The sequence below is a fragment of the Corvus cornix genome, chromosome 1 (genome assembly GCF_000738735.6).
Source record: "Corvus cornix cornix isolate S_Up_H32 chromosome 1, ASM73873v5, whole genome shotgun sequence".
Lineage (NCBI taxonomy): Eukaryota > Metazoa > Chordata > Aves > Passeriformes > Corvidae > Corvus > Corvus cornix.
Genome location: NC_046332.1, coordinates 113,448,426 through 113,466,782, shown reverse-complemented (window position 1 = coordinate 113,466,782; position 18,357 = coordinate 113,448,426). Strand labels below are relative to the sequence as shown.

The window sequence follows — 18,357 nt, the reverse complement described above, 5'->3', positions numbered from 1 at the left end:
GGAAAACAACTTCTAGTTACAGAATTTCTGATCAAAATATGCCTGAAGTACCTCCCAGGGATAGGCAAATAATAGCTGGGGTGTCTTACAAAAGAAGGGAGACTCAAATCCCAGTTTCTGTTCTGCCTGATGGGGAGCAGGAGCCTCCCTTGTGAAAATCTTTGTGAAAACCCTGGTTGTCACTGGACATGCTGCAAGGGGGTTTGTCTCTGTGTGTAGGAAGGGTTTATAGGCTGGGAAGAAGGTAAATAAGTAGCAGGGATAGCAGTGTCGTGTTCCCAAGTCACTTTGAGTCTCTTTTACCTGTTAAGTTAAACTGCGAACCCACTCCATGCACCGAGACTCAATCCTGTATGTTTTGCTAGTTAGGGAAATTCCAGAAAGGATTCTGCCATTTGTTTCAGGAGGTTATTGCATGTGCTTCTGGCATAACATCCTTAGAATAACAGTGGGAATCCTCCACGTGTGTTTGTGCCAGTGCTGTGCTGCCTCAGACTTTGGCTGAACTCGTCGTGTTTAGGCCCGGGGTTCTTTGGTTGCTGCCGGAAGGTTTCTGTAGTGACTGGTGCCTGGGTGTGAGAACTGCTGCTCAGAGTTAGGCAGGTATAAGATGGTGTAAATGAAATCAGAGGGTGTTTAGAGCTGTTGGAGGCTACTGGTTTTCATATGGAATTAATTTGGGGAAGAATGATTACAATTCCATCAAATGACGAGGCCCGGGATCGGTAATGTTGGCGTTCTCTGGTCTGAACTAAATTTATGACCTGTGTATTATATAGGTGGTTAGATTAGATTATTTCATGGTTTATCCCAACCTCTGATAGGATGTTCTGATTGCTGACCTATGCCCTTTTCACCTTGGAGCAAGGCTGGTTTGGTTTTGTTTTGCTCTCTGCTGAACCAGCCAGGGGATGGTGGGGACACGTCCTGCCCTGCTGTCACAGCCTGCAGGGGCTGGGGAGGGACTGCAGACCCTGCTGGGGGCTGTGTCTGCTGCTCTGGGGCTTTGGGAACCTTGAACTACATTTGCTGCCATGCTGAGTTAAAAATGTGCCTGCCATCCTTATGGCTGGGGAGAGGGAAGGAGAGGATTTAACTGCTGGTGTAATTCAGCCTCATGTCCAGTGACCTTGAATGCTGGGTTATGTGTCTCGTTGCATAAGAGTTTAGTAAACTGGGTTGTTATAAAGTGTTAGTTGTTTCCTTCTTTGTCTCCCTTCTTTTGGGTATTTTCCAGTTTGGAGCAAGGAGATAATTAGTTGATGCTTGGGTTTTTGTTTTGGTTTGGTTTGTTGTTTTTTTTCTTTTTTTTTTTTTTGGGGGGGGGGTGGTGTTGTTTGTTTGTTTGTTTTTTGAGGTTTTTTCCTCCCTCTGTAATTCCTTTGTCTACCAGTTACCCTTTGGCTGCAGTGAAGCATTGGCTGCTCTGTAAACTGGGAATACAAGAGCCAAACTTTCTTTAGCATACTTTGTATTTCATCTCCTCCATCAGATCAGCTGTAAAAATGTGTGCCAAGTCTCTTGATGCTGTACTTACCTAGAGGGTTTTAAGGATGTATCCTTCACCTCATGATGATACTGGGGTAGGGTTTCTCTCCCTCCTTCTCTTACAAAGCAGCTGACAAATACCCACATTTCCACAGTATCCCCTTCGGTCCAGTTGTTTCTTTCAGCAGAGGAGGACACTCACTGACTTGACGTGTACTGCCATGTAAGAATGAACTTTGGAACGCTGTTACAAGGCTGGAGTTATTTTCAGTTTATCTGGTACCTAAATCCTGAACAGGTGGTCTGAATTTCATGGGTTATTCAGAAACCAGCAGCTGCTTCCAGCGTTGGGGCCAGAACTGGAAGCAGCAGCCTGAGTTGGTATGTTGGAACAAAGTGATCAATAATGTCTGAGTTCTCCTCTTCCCTGTGATGTGAAGGCTGGTTGGTGTGGGCAGCCCATCACAGCTGAATGACACAGGCAAAACCTTGGAAGGGGTGAGTTCCCTCTGAATCTTCCACCAAACACACTGTTGTTATTTCTGCTGCAAGGATAGAGTATTATATTCAAGTCTGAGTCACCCAATTTCACCACAGGCCACATGAGGCTTCAGCTGACTAAGTACAGCAGGTTCTGAGTTTTATTCTTGTATTACTCAGATCATCTGGTTGGAAGCAGCTGAATGTTGTGTCCTTCTGTGACAGAATCTGCAGGTTTAGTTTTATACTGAGAGGTAACAATGGGATTCAATTTAGCCAATTGCTGTTGAAAGTCTTTATAAATCTTCCTCCCCCTCTCCCTCTGGCTGCAGCTTTTCAGTGACGTGAAAGGAAGACAATATGGTAACAAAGAACAAAATAGGTCACAAAAATGTCTCAAAAGCATACTCTCTTCCAAATTTTGCTCACTTGCTTGGCACCGAGGGAGATCCACTATCACAGCTGGATTGCATGTCTGCCTGTAAATCTGTGCAGTTGCTGAAAGCAGAGAAAAATAGAAACCTTCAAGTTTCCTTGCTCTGATTTTTACAGTGACAGTTCTCAAAATAGATGTCACCAGCCCAAAAAGGCAGAACCAGCGTGACTGAAAAATCTGGGGTGCAGGCAGGGAAGCCCAAGGATGTTTGGTTTGGGACTGATACCTGTGTTAGAGCTGCATTAGACAGATTAAATTCCCACACAAATCCCTGTCAGGCATATCATGAGGCTCTAAACTTACCCCAGGTGTCAGCAAATAATCTTTTGAGGAGGGTGAAATCCATCACCATCAGAGCACCTAGAAATGGTGCTAGGATGGATAAAATCCCATGAACATCTGAAGCAGAACTAACACATGCATTTCTCAGAACAATTTTCACTGTCATTTGAAATGAGACCTCCTGGTAGGAAAGTTGCAGATGATGTAAGCCTTACAGTAACAGGGAAAACAAAGCTCCTGTGTTGGCCTGCTTGAAATCCTCTAATAAAATAATGCATCTGTCAAAGCAGCATCTAAATGTCATTCCTCTGTGTCATCAAGAGGGAAATGTTGTTTCCAAACACAGACTGGTTCCTATGCACATTTTTTTTTCAGGCTTCCCAGACCTGTAAAAGCAGTCAAAAGGGATGATTAGCAGCTCTGGTACATTCACCTTATGCAGCTCTGTAAACATCAGGAGCTGCCTTCTGCATTGTTTTTGCTGTCTCTGTTTTTCAAGCACAGTTGAAATTGTCCATATAAATGGGTTCTGCTTGGAACAACAGGAAAAAACACCCCCATGATAAACTGCCTTGCTGGTCTTATTTTTTAGGCCATGGGAAAAAAAAAAAAAATGGATGTAGTGCTGCGTGACTTCCCTGCAAGTTTAGTATTCTGTGGTGTGAGTCTGTTTTCAAGCAACTTTGTCCAAGCAATTACTTTGTGAATTACAGTTCAATTCACCCAGAGTCAAATGCTGGGTTGTTTTGGAGCAGCCTTTGCTGGGCTCTGCCTGTGCAGGTGTCTGAGCTGCCTTGCAGCAGCTCGTGCTTGTGCTGGAGGCTGGGCTGGGATGCCAAGGGCGGGATGCTTTCACTGAGTGATCCTGAGTGATGGGGTTTGTGTCTCAGGAGGACTTGATCAAGTTTAAACCTCCTCACCGTTAGCATGAGAGGCAGAGCTGGCTTCTCAAGCCAGCAGGTTCCCAAGGGATCATGGCCAAAGAATCACAGAGCACATGCACCCAGGGAGCAGCAGAGGCAGCACTGGAGAGAAATTGGACCCCAAAGGCACAAGGAGAGCATGGGGCTCCTCTTGGGGACTGTTGGGATGTCTTAATCTTGTTGGAGGTTTGTGTATCCTTGCAGAGGCCTCAGTGGAAATTCCTGAAGTTAATATTCAGCAGGAACAGCTAATAATGGTGATGTTTGTCACAATGTGATGCTGTAACCCTCCAGCAATATTGAATTCACGGAGCCACCACGTCTCAGTAGTGGGTGTGTGTGTGTGTTTGAGGGGGAAGGAAGCACATTCATAGCACAGGTCATGCCTTAAAGCTTTACAGAGACTCTCCTAGACCTGGGTGTGCTCACAGAGCTGCACACAAACCAGGCACTCCACTGAACAGCAGCTCCTCTTCTTCAAACATTACTCCAGCCGCAGTCACTCGCCCTGGGAATGCGACGTGTTTGGGTGGGAGGAGGGGAGAGCAGTGTGGAGAAATAAAACAGACCAAAAGCGCCATTTTATTAAGAGAAACAAAGTGAAGTGTTGCCTTTGGCTTCCTCCCTAGCGCCAGGGTCAGGCGCTCACACGCTCCAAAGTAAGCAGGGCTTGGGCTCCTCTGCAGCAATCCTGTTTGGCTGATGAGTGATTCTGGCTCTGGGGCTTTGCTGCTGCTCCTGGGCACAATTCCTTGGGCAGAGGGAGGCAGAGAGCTGGTTGTTCTGCTGGCAGAAGGGCTGGATGGCAAACTGAAGGGAGATTGCAGCCCTCAGATGGAGTGGGGCAGGGGAAGAGCATGGAGCCCCTTCACCCTGGCAGGTGAAGACAGCAAGGGAGAAAGTGGGGAGCAGAGCACTGGCCAGAGGAGATGATGGTGATGATGAAACAGCAGCAGGGAAAAACAAATGAATAAAAGTGCAGGAAAAGGTGTGGGGTTGGAGAAAGGAGATGGGTGCAATGTTGGGCCCTTTTTAGTGGAGGGCTCCTGTGTTTTTATTTCTGTGTGTTTATTTCTGTGTGTCCTTGATCTCACTTTCTTGTTCCTGATCTCAGTTTCTTGTCTGAGAACGTCTTTCCTGCCTACTGGAAGCTTTTAGGCAGGGGCTAAGGTCCAAGGAGAGGGAAACCTTCACATCCAGTGTCCAGGTTGTGTGGAAGCAGATGAAGGTGAGAGGATTTAGGGGAAAAAAAAAAAAATCTGTGTGAATCCAGTGAAATTCACTTGAGGGAGAAGAAGAAAGAGGAGGATGAAGGACCAGGAGGGAGACATGGCTTCAGCTGTGTCAGAGTATGATTGGAAAGAGTCCAGTCTCTAACAAAGCCCCTCTGGAAGAAGCTTCTCACTAAAAGTTTTGCCTGGGGCCACCTCTAAGAAAAGGAGGGTGCAGGAGGGAAGGGGAGGCATGGGCTGAAATCCATCACTGGGATGAAAACCTGGGCTGTGTCCAATCAAATGGAGGCTGGAGAAAGCAGAGTGAAAGGTAATCGAAAAATAAAATAAAATTCAAGTTCTGTACGAGGTAATCCCTCCCCCCATAAGCTACTTCCATTTCATTTTCTGCATTACTTCAGCGCTGCCCTCTCTCCTGACCATACCATTAATCCATGATGTTTACTGTTTCCTCAGGAAACTGGGTTGTCTTATTGCAGGAAAACCTCAGCTCAATTTTCCTCGGGGAGAGTTTCTGGCTCTCAGAGTTCTAGAGGTAATCTTATGTACCTGACATGGATGAACAGTCAGGTTTGGGAAAGAGGAGCCAGCTAAAGAGAAGAGCCATAAATGTGTTATTCAAAGGCAGATACTAATGATTTCTCATCCAATCTTTTGAGTTTCTTTGGTCATGACCTGTGATTTTTGGAGATGGTGAGAACGCTCTGGAGAGACGTGTGACTCCCAGGAAAAGTGACACTCAAGTACACGTAATTTTGGGAACTTAGTTAAAAATGTCCCTATTTCATGTTGGCTTCAAATGTTCTGGCAGAGCAGATCAGACACTTTCAGTGCTACTGGAGGCTTTTGTCATCTTTTTCACATGGATTCTGTGGTGGTTTTTTGGCCTCTCTCCCTAAAAGCTGAGACTCTTTAATCTCTCCTATTGAGAGAATGTTCTTCTGCCCATTAATGGAAACAGCACTGCACAAACAGAACAAACATGAGAAAATACCTACATCACAGAAAAAAATGTTACATATCTGGGAGATTATCTAGCTGTTTATGAAGACTATTTTTTTAAAATGTTAACATAGAAAATCCAATTTTTAATGTACTGCAAAGAACTGTGCAAAGTCTGCTTGACCCCCCAGGAATTCCACATGGCTCGCTCTGAAGTGATGCAGCTGAGGGACAATCTCCCACCCATTGAAAAGCAGCCCCAAGCAGTGAAAGACTTTGCAGACATTTCTGCTGCTGTGCTGTTGTTGTAGGAGGGGGTGATCAGCAGCGTTCAGACAAGGAGGCTCCCAGGGATGAGTCAGGGATGCAGCAGTGATCACCTCCTGCTCTGCCCAGGCCGGGTCTTTGGCCCAGACAGCCCTGACCCCACCTCTGTGAACTGTGGGACAGATTGCATCAGGCTGGCACCACGATCAGAAGCCCTCAGTCTTTGGGTTAATCTTTGGGTTGCCAAGACTTCAGGGTGTCTGAGGTCTGCTTGTCAGAGAGATGGAGGAGCTGATTTGCAGTGAGTCACTGCACGGCTCCGAGCTGCTCACATGGCAGCCTCCCAAAACAGGCATCTGAAGTAACTTCGCTCTCCTGCACCACATAAAATGCCAGGCGGCTTCCTTCAAGTCGAGCCATATATCCTTTCCCTGCAGTCTGGGATCATGGGCTGCAGCCCCTACTCAGACTTTCCTGCCAAGAGCATGAGCCAACTGTGCCCTGTAGAGGGAATTGATTTTTCCACTCCTTGGCCATCATCCCTCTAAATGATCTAGCGGGTGACTCCAGGCACACTTAATTTCTTTTTTTTTTTTTTTTTCTCATCAGCTCTTGAAAGTTCCAGTTGGGTCTCTTAATTTCTTCCATAACCTTATGAAAACACAGCTCCCAGGGCTGGGCTTTCCCAGCACTCTGTTCCAGGGATGAAGCAGGGCCACTAGCAGCCAGTTGGGGCCTGCATGTGGGTGTGAGATTTGCCTTGCAAGCTCCACATCCTGCAGCAGTGCCTGGAACAGGATTTTGAGGCACTCTTGGCTCTCTCCTACTTTAAATGAAAGCTATGGGGAATTATAAGGTAGAATTGGGTTGTGACCTGTAAAACCTGCCTGCAGAAGCACATGGCAAAAGAAAGGAGCACATGGCAGCACAGAGAGGCTTGTTTCCTCGGGACCCTGGGGAGAGGAGGTGTCACATGGCAGAGCCCTATGGAGAGGAGCCTGCCAGGAGCTGATGGATGAGTGAACAGCGAGTGACCACCCCATAAAAGGACATTGAGAAAAGTGTGTTGCTGATGTGGCAACACGAGATAGGTCACACCATATAAGGAAATGCTGTGCCTTAGAGAAGTGTGTAAAACCAACTCACTCCTTTGAATAAATGATTCCCATTCCCTGCCGGTCTGGGTCCATCATTCAGTTGCTGACAAATGGTGCCCCGTGTGAGGAATTTATTATACACCTACCTGTGCGTCCGTTGGTGAGCCCCGTGGGACTTGAACTGCTGCTGCAAGAAGTAGGAACGCTGGCCAGTGATAATCCCTACAAGCTGTAGGTGAGCCATGGGGGACGTAGGGGATGGAGTATCCCAGGAACAGAATATCCCAGAGACATTAAAACGGATCTTTGAAAAACGTGGCAGGAAAGTTGAGTCTACAGATTTGAACAGACTCTTGTTCTGGGCAAAGAACTGTGGCTCAACTTTAGATAGGGCCAATACTTTTGGTCCTCAGACATGGGACACTTTAAAAGACGCGTTGTGGAACCGAATTACACGCGGTGACGCAGCACTGACGGAGCTTTTGTGTCCGTGCAGGACAGTGTGTAAGGCGCTCATAGCGCATGCGGCACCCAGAGACCGGACAAAGAAAGCCGCTTGTGCCACCATGGCGGCTGTGCCGAGCCCTTCTGCGCCGCCAGCAAACCGTAAGTCTGTCAGGGCCGTGGGAGGAGAACCAGAAGATGGCCCCTCATCCCCCGACCCGTTTGACCCTGGAGGGAAGCCGGACGGTACCATAAAGCTCGTGCCGCCCCACGCCATGCAGCATCAGCTGGAGCTGGGTCGCGGTGAGTGGCTGGAGCCAGGAAGTCGTGTCCTAGTAGCGTGTTCCCTCTCCATTTGCCCTCTGCGAAAGCGCAGCAGCAGCAGCAGATGCGGCAGAGAGGAAAGCGAGCGCACGGCGCCGGGGAGCACACGCCAGTGAGCACATGGGGACGAGCCGTAGCGGCGAGCACATGGCAGGGCCACGCCGGTGAGCACATGGGGACAAGCTGTAGTGGCAAGCACATGGCAGGGCCGCGCTGGTGAACACATGGAGACGAGCTGTAGTGGCAAGCACATGGCAGAGCTGTGCCGCTGAGCACATGGCGGGGCCGTGCCAGCAAGCACTTGGGGATGAGCCGTAGCGGCGAGCACATGGCAAAGCCACGCCGTGGCTGCGCCCGGCCCCTGCCCGCACACCGTGGGCGAGCAAGATCAGCGGCAGGGAGAGCTGGCGGGGCCGCAGCTCCGCTCAGCACATGGTGGGGGCTGCAAGCGGCTCTCTGCATGTGAGAGTTGAGGAGACAGGCTGGCCGGACCTGTGCAGCCGCGGGACCCACACAGCCAACGGGACCCGCGCAGCCAACGGGACCCGCGCAGCCAACGGGACTGGCGCAGCCAATGGGACCCACACAGCCAACGGGACCCACACAGCCAACGGGACCCGCGCGGCCAACGGGACCCGCGCGGCCAACGGGACCCACACAACCAATGGGACCCACGCGGCCAACGGGACCGGCGCAGCCAATGGGACCCATGCGGCCAACGGGACCCACACAACCAATGGGACCCACGCGGCCAACGGGACCGGCGCAGCCAATGGGACCCACGCGGCCAAAGGGACCCACAGGCCGGCCGGACTTGAGCTGCTACAGCCAGGCTCCCGTCTCCTGGCCCTTCCTCGGTGGTGGGGGAGCTGCAGATACAGCATTTGCACCAGCTTGTGCAGGAATGGCTGCAAGCTAGGCATGCTGTTCCTGCAGCTAGTCCATAGAACTCTCTTTGCCTTATTCAAAATGTTGCCACAATAATTGTAATTTTCCAAAGCCTAGATTTATACCCCACATTGTTCTAATTGTTTTTTGTTAGACGTGCTCCTGTAATAATTTGTAAGCTATTTTTTTAAGCAAGAATTAGGCTTGTTACCTTTTGAAACTTTTTGAAACCTTTTGAAACCTTTTGAAACCTTTTGAAACCACTTAGAGAGTTAATGTTATTATATAATATTACCTTACTTATTGTTACTTGGTGCACACTTGTTGTATTAGATGTATTATTTTACTGTTCATAGTAAGAAAACTGCATGTTATGTTTCACATTTTCTTGAATTTAGTAAGTTGAAAAATGTTCATGTTACCTATTGTTATAATAGAAAAAGGGGAATGCAGAGATGGGGTGTGCCCCCCACAAAAGACTGTAAAGAAGTTTGCATGTTCTTAATTTTTCAATCACATTCAGAATGATATTAATAAAGTTTCTAAGCAATTTCATAAGCATTTTAGAGAAACCCTCTCAGTCAAAGCTTAAGGCTCTGGCCAAGCCCTAACCCTGGCTGACCAGGGATTTATACCATCAGACCCAGGTGTTTCTGCTCTAAAAGTGTAATCGAGTCATTTTGACTTGCTAATTTGATCTTAAAAAAGCTGGACCCTCTTTCAAAGTAAACTTAAAAGTCTTGCCTAGGAAAGACATTCTAAGTCCTCACTATGAAACAAGACCTTCCAGCAGTTGCAAACTCTGAGTGATGGTAAAAGCTTTAGACAACTTTACATTGTTTCTCAAAGTTTTATCTGTTTGATAACTGCCATAATTCTTAATTGTATAAAACAGAAAAGGGGGAATTATGGGGAATTACAAGGTAGAATTGGGTTGTGAGCTGTAAAACCTGCCTGCAGAGGCACATGGCAGCACAAAGGAGCACATGGGGGCACACTGAGGCTGCTCTGCACCGGGCCTTGGGGGGAGGAGGTGTCACACGGCAGAGCCCTATGGAGAGGAGCCCTATGGAGAGGAGCCTGCCGGGAGCTGAGGGATGGGTCAACAGCGAGTGACCACCCCATAAAGGGACACTGAGAAAGTGTGTTGCTGGTGTGGCAACACAAGATAGGTCACATCATATAAGGAAATGCTGTGCCTTAGAGAAATGTGTAAAACCAACTCACTCCTTTGAATAAATGATTCCCATTCCCTGCCGGTCTGGGTCCATCATTCAATCGCCGAAAAAAGCTGAGGAACAGACAACTGGATTGAGGAGATAGCAGTGGGAAACAAAGGGAAGAGGTAGGAAATGCAAAGCAGAGAGGGAAGGGAGGGTGAAAATTGAACAGAGAGGCTGCAATGGAAAGGAGGGCAGCCAAGGCTCTCTGTAGGCACACCGTGGCACAAGGCATGGAGATTCCTGGGGTCCTGTGGCTCCTGGAGGTGATGGAAAGTGGAATCAGGATGGAGACTGAGCTGTGCCAAGGACCTGGTACCTCTGCTGCAGTGAAAGAAAATGCTTGTGGAGAGTGAGCTCCTTCCACACCCAGCAGGGAAAGGCAGTGGGTCTGCACCACTGGGAGACCTTCAGGAAACCAAGCTGGGACCTGCCGGGTGTTGCTGTAGAGGACAGATCCCTAAAAAACTGCTAACATAGAGCAGAGGGAAAAAGGTTTTTTCCCTCAACAGACGAAAGAGAAAAGCCAAGAAATGCCAGATGCTGTATTGGACAAGTGCTCTCATAAAGTGGAAGGATTGCCCATGGCTCGAGTCTGCTCTTCTCCAAGCCAGCACTGCACTCATGGACAGGTATTTGTGAGGTAACAGGGATGGGTTTTTTCACTTTTTTTCACTTCCACAAGATATGAGCCTATTAGCTGGCTCTGAGTGTTGAGACACAGCGAGAATTACTGGTAGGTACCAGAATTTTCACAACAGTTGTAAAGAGAATAAAGTCAGTGTTAGCACCAAGGTGGCCAGCGCTGCTGGATGAAAGAGCAAAGCTGGTTCCCGAGTGAGTAATCCCACATCTCCCACCCACAGAGCTCTGCTTCTGCACCCCAGTGCCCTGGACCAGCCACGTCAGATGTCACAGCTCCATTCCAGCCCACGTTCCTGGGGGTTTGCCATGGAAACCAGGATTACAGCAAGTGTGGCTGTACTGCGTGGACTGGGGATGGTGCTGGGGTGAGCAACAGGACCCAAAAATGGGGCTGGAGCCAAGAGTGAGGTGGAGAGCTGTGCTGCTGCATGGTGAGGAGCCAAACACCACTTCCAGGGCTGTGTGGACAAATCCTATAAAGGTGCCAATATTAATAATCAGTCATTCCCTAACTGACACTCAATATGATCACCTCCAGGACTGGGCCTGGGGAAACCTGGCAGTGTGTAAAGAATTATGCAAACAAGTGAGGTGAAATTTCCATGTGCAGCGTGCCATGTTCTTTCTGTGGGTTTATGGAGGAGAGTGAGAGCTGGGCTGGAAAGGTCGGTGGTGCTCTGCATGGAGGAGCTGCCACTGCCACAGCCATTGTTTGGCTGTTAACAGCACAAATCAGAGAGTTAATTCCTGCAGGAAGTCTGCACGACTTCAGATCTGTGGGGAAGGAACACCTAGAAGCAAAAATGGCAAAACACCAAAGAGGGTGGAAAGAGGGAGAGAAGATTGAGCAAAGCAGGGAGAAGAGGAGCTGTGGGAGGGAAAGGGAAACCTTCCCAGCTCCAGGGGCAATCTAGCATTTTGGCAGGCTGCAGCATGGAGAGGTAAAGCAGCAGGACAAGGCCCTGTGGGGACATTCAGCAGACAGACACATGCAAGGGACCTGCAAATGAAGGGATTAATGGGCAGAGGAAGCACCTTGAAGGCTTAGATATGGAATAGGTAAGGGAAAAAATTTAAAGAAATATTATTCTCTGTTTATAATTCTAGGCAAACTTTGTTCACAGTACAAAATTTTTTACATTTTCTGGCCCTTTCCCCCCATCTCAATCTCCCTGAAAATCCCTGCTGTGCACTCCCCAGGTCTGGATGTGCAGCTGCTCACAGCAGGTTGCCAGGGGCACTGAATTTCTTGAGTGCAGCAGGAAAACCAGGTTTCAGAGATGCTGAGGGCTGTGCTCTGTGTCGGTGCCACCATGTCTGTGGCTTCAGGACTGGAGAGGGCAAAAGATGGGAGAGACAGGAATGGTGCCATCCCACCCCAGGCCCACATGGAGAGTGACTTGAGCAGCCCTTTTCTTCCCTAAAGCTTTTCCCTCGCCCTCTGAGCAGGGTTTGCAGCAGGGGGAGATCTCAGCCCGTGCAAAGCCAGCGTGGGTGAGTTGTGCCTCGACAGCAGCGAGTCCAAGGGCAATGGGGGATTTGAACATCCTCGGGTTACACCTTGGAAACCATAATAAAGCTGCCTCTGAACACACACAGGGAACTGACACCAGGGCTGGGAGACAGAGGTGCCTTTTTCACTCCTTGGGAGCACCCCCGGGGTAAGTGACATCTGTCTGGGGCACTGCCAGATCCATGGGCCCAAGGCTCGAGCCCTGCAGCTCTCCAAAAGGCACATTCCAGGGTTTGAATGTACAGAGTGAAGAGTGTGGGCCTCAGTAAACAACTGAGGGAAGGCAAAGCAGAGCTGTGAAACACCTGACGTGCCACATGTGGTCAGGGGGACAAGAGCCTGGTGCTGCCCTGAGCTGGGCAAAACATTCCTCTAAGGCAAATGATGGAAAATCATTGTCTGGCACTGTACTGCTTGGATTTGGTCTTGGGTTTGAAGGATTTGATGAGATAGGATAACACTTCCCAATAATTTTTGCCCCACTTTGCCCAGTGTGTGCTGAAATAAGGAGACTCAGGAAGGTCAAACCAACTCAAGACAGGCAGTGATCTGCTGGAGCTGCACATCCTCTTTGATGAATGTTATCTTTTGTCTCCTTCCAGGCATGGGCTTGAACTGTGCCTTCGATTGCATCGGGCTTTTGTCATTATTTCTGAGTACTCAGCTTTTGAAGATTCACTTCTACATGAAAAGTTCTTGAAAAGAGCAATATCAGCAGCTTTATAGCAAAGCAGTTTTTCCAAGAAGTATTAACGTAATTAGGGAGAGTGGGATGTGTGCTGGAGCTTAAAAAACACAATTTTAAATACACAGGGAGAGTAGATAGGACAAGGATGGTGGAGAGGCAGGACTAGAATGATCACCTGGATTTCAAAGATTGTCTTTTTGCTGGCTGAGGAAGCTGATTGCTTTTAAAAACAAAAAAAAATCAAGAAGTAGATGCTCACCAGTGTGAGACTGATCATTAGATGTCTCAGTGAGGTGTGACCAAATCCTGCAATGTACCAGTGACCTTGTCTGACCACTCCTGGAGTGGGTGATCACAGTGGGAGAGCCCAGTCTCCTCCTCCACAATCCCAAATGCCCCATGTGCATCCCCCAGAGTGAGTGCTCTTGTTGTCTCTTTCCAAATGGCTGCATTTTTGTCATCATAGCCATCCTCCTCAGGAACCTGCTGCATCAATCAGGTCACTCAGGACTGAATCACGGTAAAACACGATTAAGGTAGTGCTTAGCAGAGCAGGGTATGGGATGCTGGGTCACAGAGGTCCTGCCTGATGTGCAGAAGCAGTGGGCTTGGTGTGGAAGGGCTGTTGAAGTGGGAGAAGCTGTGCCCACCTCAGAATAGCCATGGGGAATAATCTAAGGGGTTAGCCTCCGGGATAGTTCAGGGCATAGTCTGTGAGACAGACTGCCATACAGCCTAGAGGACAGTGGAGTGGGTAGTGGGGTATGGGATAGGCTGTAGCACAGCCGAGGGGACAGCCCAACAGGATAGCCCCTGGATACCCCTGCAGTGGCAAGGGCTCTCTCCTGAAAGGCTTCCAGTGCCCGCTCCAAGCCAGCAGAGGAAGGATGTGAAGCAAAGGCTTGCACTTCCCAAAAGAACCACCTTGCTGCTGGCTCTGGGAACTTTACAAGTACCACCATCTTCAGCCTGAAAGGTCAGCCTGGCTCAGACTCGCAGGCGGCTCCGGGATCCACTCAGCCCTCCGGCCCCTAGAAATCCCCTTTGGAGAGCAGCAGAGCCCTGTCTGCATTTGCAGGGGCAGCCAGGGACAAACAACAGCCAAGGACAAACCACAGGCAAGGACAAGCCACAGCCAAGCCCCTTGGCCTCTGCTGGGGTCAGCTGTGTCTCGCTCTGGCTGCAGCGAGGGCTTGGGGTGGGCAGGGTGAGCAGCCCTGACCCCCTGCCCCATACCCTGCTCCCCCAGCCTGCAGCACAGAAGAGGCCAGGAAATGCTTTTGCAGCCCCTCCGTGAAAAGCCGCAGAAAATCCAGAGAGTTAAAGCTGGCAGGACGGGCTGTGTCCCGGCTGTCCCGGCTCGCAGCCCATGGAGCAGCCGCCTCTCCGCTGGCTCCAGGTCCGTCCCCGCCGTGGCCGAGCCTCGCCCGCCGCCGCTCCGGCTCCCCGGGCGCTGCAGCGCAGCCCAGCCCAGGCACGGCAGATGGCATTCGGCATCTGCTCCCCGAACACACCGCCGGGGCTTCGCTCCCTCCTGCTCTCCTCACGGGAGACGCCTTTGCCAGGAGACTTCACGTTCCCCTAAATAACAAATTCCTTCACTCCGGGGGTGGCACGGATGGCGGTGGGCGAGAGCATGGGCTCTATGCTTTCTTCGTGCTTCTGGAGCTTACAGGGGGGAAAAAGCTGCTGCTTTTTTCCTTCTGTCCTTGTAATGATAACGGGAGGGATGTGGGAATTGAGCTGCTGAGTTTGGATTGAGACGGTCCAAGCCCCGGCTGGCAGTGGGTGTCTGAAAGGACACTTCCAGCACAGGGCACTCCCAGACGGGAGCCTGTCACATCGCTTGCACTGTGCAAGCAGCTCACCAGGAGAGGCACTAATTAATAATTACGGTCGTATTTCAGCGTAAAATCAAATGACATCTCTCGCCACCCCGATGAAGGAGGTTTTTCCTCCTCCACAGCCCCCCCCCCGAGGGATAAATGCCACTTGATCTTGTGCATAACAGGAGCTGGTCAGTCTCAGGGTCAGAGCCCCAGTGCGGATTCCCAGCAGCTCTCAGCCTTAAAGCCAAGAGGGGTTGTTGCTATGGGAATGGAGAGGGGGCTTGCAGGCAGCATCTGGAGCCTGTGTCTTTCCCTGTCCGAAGCAGCTGGATTTGGAGGGAAGCAGAACTAAAAGGAGGTGGCAGAGACAGAGGCACAGCAAAATGCATGCACGTTAGAGGAGGGACCTTCCCAGAATGAGAGTACAGTGGGATACAGAAGAGCGGGGACACCAAACTGTCAGGCAGCGGTGGCTCGGCTGGGTAGGATAAACCTGATTTTCTGCTCTGTTTGACACTGAAAACAAGTCCGGTGAGAGCCCAGCTGTAGCAAGATGGGATCTGCCTCCTCGACTTACCGGCCCAAATGTATTTATTTGGATATTGATGGAAGAATTCAAAAGGTACTTTCGCTGTTTTTTCACCAAGTGGCGTCTCCGGACGCGGCGGCGGCTGCGGGCGGTGTTTGCTGCGCGACCGATCCCGCACCGCGAGGCAGACGCGCACCCAGCGGGCTCCAAACCCTTTTTGAGGGGAAAGGGGGGGGATCCCGCGTGCCTTCTGCTTTGTACACGGATGTTTATTGAAAGGGGAAGGGGAGGCTGGCAGAGGGGAGGGCTGGGCGCTGCCAGCACTAACTCGCTGCCAGCTCTCCCTGCCGGCGCGGGGATCCTCGGTTTCGCAGCCGTGTTGGCTTCCACTCCCCGAGCGGCGTCGCGCCGTGTTTACAAAGTTTAGCCTGTGGCGAGGTTTCCCCCCCAGGCCGTGGGAGCAGGGAAGCTCAGCGTGCCGAGCTCCCTGGACAGTGCCTGCCGGAGGGTTCTGGCCGTGGGCATCTCCCTCCGGCCCAGCTGAAGGTCAGGCAGGTGCCCGGCTCTTTGTGCGATGCCGCTGCATCGCCGGCGGCTGCGGGGTCCCCGCCGCCTCTGCCAAAGTTGCTCGTAAACGCCGATAATTAAAACTTTCACTGCCATTCGCCTGCCTTGTTTGGTTAAGCACGGTTCATAGCGCAGGGAGAGCTGCGGGACAGACGTGTCCTGGCTAAAAGGGAGAGGTCGCACGCTGTCGAGCTGACAGCCCACTGCTTTTAAACAGAAGCAATGCCGACGCGTTTCTGCAAGTCTTTTTTCCCCTTCTCTTTGTCAGCAGTTCTTTGGCCGCAAACCAAGTGCCTTTTCTGTAACAGAGAGCTGCTGCGAGGCTCCAGAGCAAGTAAACTCTGATTTGCAAAATTCACATCTCTCTCGTCTTGCTGCTCTAAATTTGCTTTTCACCCAGCCTCGCCTTTTGTTTCTTCTTTGTAAAGAAACAGCAAAGATACCCTGCCCCTTCCCTCCCCTCTGCTGTGTGAGCGACCGCAGAGGCAAGGTAGATGGAGAGCTGATACTCACGGTCCCATCCCACCACACACGCCTCCAATCCCCTCCACCACTGCCCTGGAGACCCACGGCAACAAGACCTTGTGTGTCCTCGGGAACAAGACCTTGGAGAACCCAGATCTGTGCCGGATTCCCCAGAGAAGGCTGCTCCTCTTGATCCATCTTAGACGTAGCTTAGTGGTGATGATGGTCCCTCTGCTGCCGTGAGATCGTCCGTGCCGGCTCTGCTGAGCTGAGGGCACCGATTCTCTTTTGCCAGGGTTTAATAAATTGGTTGCCTGGTGGCCCCCCGAAGCATGGATTGTACGGAGCCCCTGGTACCAGTACAGTTCAGTACAAGAATGTTTTGGCATTTCGAAAGGGTGTGAGTGTTTCCATAGATGTCGGTAATGCACAGTGTCTGTCATCTATGCTGGATTAAAAAAAAAAATACAGCATTTCTCCAAACAGCCTCTGGAGAGTACTTTTAACACTAAAGGCACAGGAGAGGCACAGTCACATGAGCAAGAAAATGCGAACTCAGGCAGCATTAAGGGGGTTTAAGCTCGATAAAAGTTATCTGCTTCCTTTGTCAGATGTAAAATTCCGCCTGTGTAATGTTTGGAAGGATTCTTGAAATAAAAATGCCGTGTAAATGGGGTTCACCCAGCGGTAAGCAGGGCATATCTCAGATTCTCCTGCCTTCTCAGTAAAATCATTGGAAAGAAGCAGAAGGGAGAGGGAAAAAAAAAAGCAACATCCCTTAATCTTCCAAGGAATGCGGCATTGGAGGCTTCTAAAGGGAACTCATTAAATCAATGCTAAGCTTCTTGTCAGCCAGTAATGAGGTACGAGCTTCATTATAGCAGCACTTGTTGAGTTTGAAAGGGCTCAGCTCCAACTCGGACTGGCCCTGCTGGGCAGCATGCAATGGGACTGGGCATCCCATTCCAGCACTCCTTGTGGTGGCAACTGTTCAGAGGCAATTTTTTTGTTTCCATGGCCTCATCCTGAATTTCCACCGGTGCAGCCACAGGGTGTGCTGTTGACTTTGGGAGAAGTTGCTTCACCTCTGCGCCAGGGTAAAGGAAGGGACAAACCTGGCCCAGGGAGCCGCACGCCGCCTCCCCTGGGACCCTGCGCCCTTCAGATGAGCACTGGAAAGTGCTCTGCAGCAGGAGAGTGGAATTAAACTAAGTAGGTTTGTGTGTTGGCAGGTCCAGAGGGGCACAGCAGGGAGGGCAGAGGGACGTGGTGGTTACGAAAGAGGAGTTGGCTGGCTTTGAAATCCTTCCCAGGAGTTATAAAAATAAAGGAGGCACCATCAGCCCGGGTTGAAAGCGGGACCACGCCGGTGCCAGCACGTCCCAGAGGAAGGGCTGAGGTCCATATCTGTGTCTCACAATATCCTTCTGGACAAAATGTCCAGCCCATAGCTGGATAACCGTGGAGTGATGGATGAGCAACTGGCTCACAGGTCAGGCACAAAGGGTTGTAGTGCATGGGGTGACATCAGGCTGGTGTCCCGTCACCGGTGGGGTTCTGGAGGGCTCCTGTGCTCTTCCACACCCTCATTAACAACCTGGACACAGTACTCTAATGAATACAAAGTAAGTTTGCCAATGACACTAAACTGGGAGGAGCTGTGGACTCCCTCGAGGGCAGAAAGGCCCTGCAGAGAGACTTTCACAAATCTGAGGGCTGGGCAATCACCACCTGTGTGAAGTTCAAAAAAGAGAAAATAAAGGATTCTGCACCTGGGATGGGGCAATCCTGGCTGTGTGTATAGACTGGGGAATGAGATGCTGGAGAACAGTGCCCAAGAAAGGGACCTGGGGGTCCTGGTCTATGGCAAGTTGAATATGAGCCAGCAGTGCCCTGGCAGCCAGGAGGAACATCCATGTCTGATGGGCATCAGGCACAGCATGGCCAGCTGGGCAAGGGAGGGGATTGTCCTGCTCTGCTCTGGGCTGAGGTGGCCTCACCTCAAGTCCTGGAGGCAGTTTTGGGTGCCACAAGATAAGAAAGACATTAAACTATTACAAAGCTTCCAAAGGAGGGCAATGGAGATGATGAAGGATCT

The 18,357-nt window shown here is 50.4% G+C and overlaps 1 protein-coding gene across 1 annotated transcript in view; it reads left to right on the top strand.

The window, feature by feature from the left end:
• The first annotated feature begins 14,885 nt into the window (after positions 1–14,885).
• Positions 14,886–18,357, top strand: part of PDE9A (phosphodiesterase 9A) — a 52,666-nt gene continuing 49,194 nt past the window's right edge. Inside the window, exon 1 of the mRNA XM_039553011.1 lies at positions 14,886–15,320. Coding sequence (XP_039408945.1) covers positions 15,252–15,320 — 69 coding nt within the window. The 5' untranslated portion in view covers positions 14,886–15,251. The remainder of the gene's footprint in view (positions 15,321–18,357) is intronic.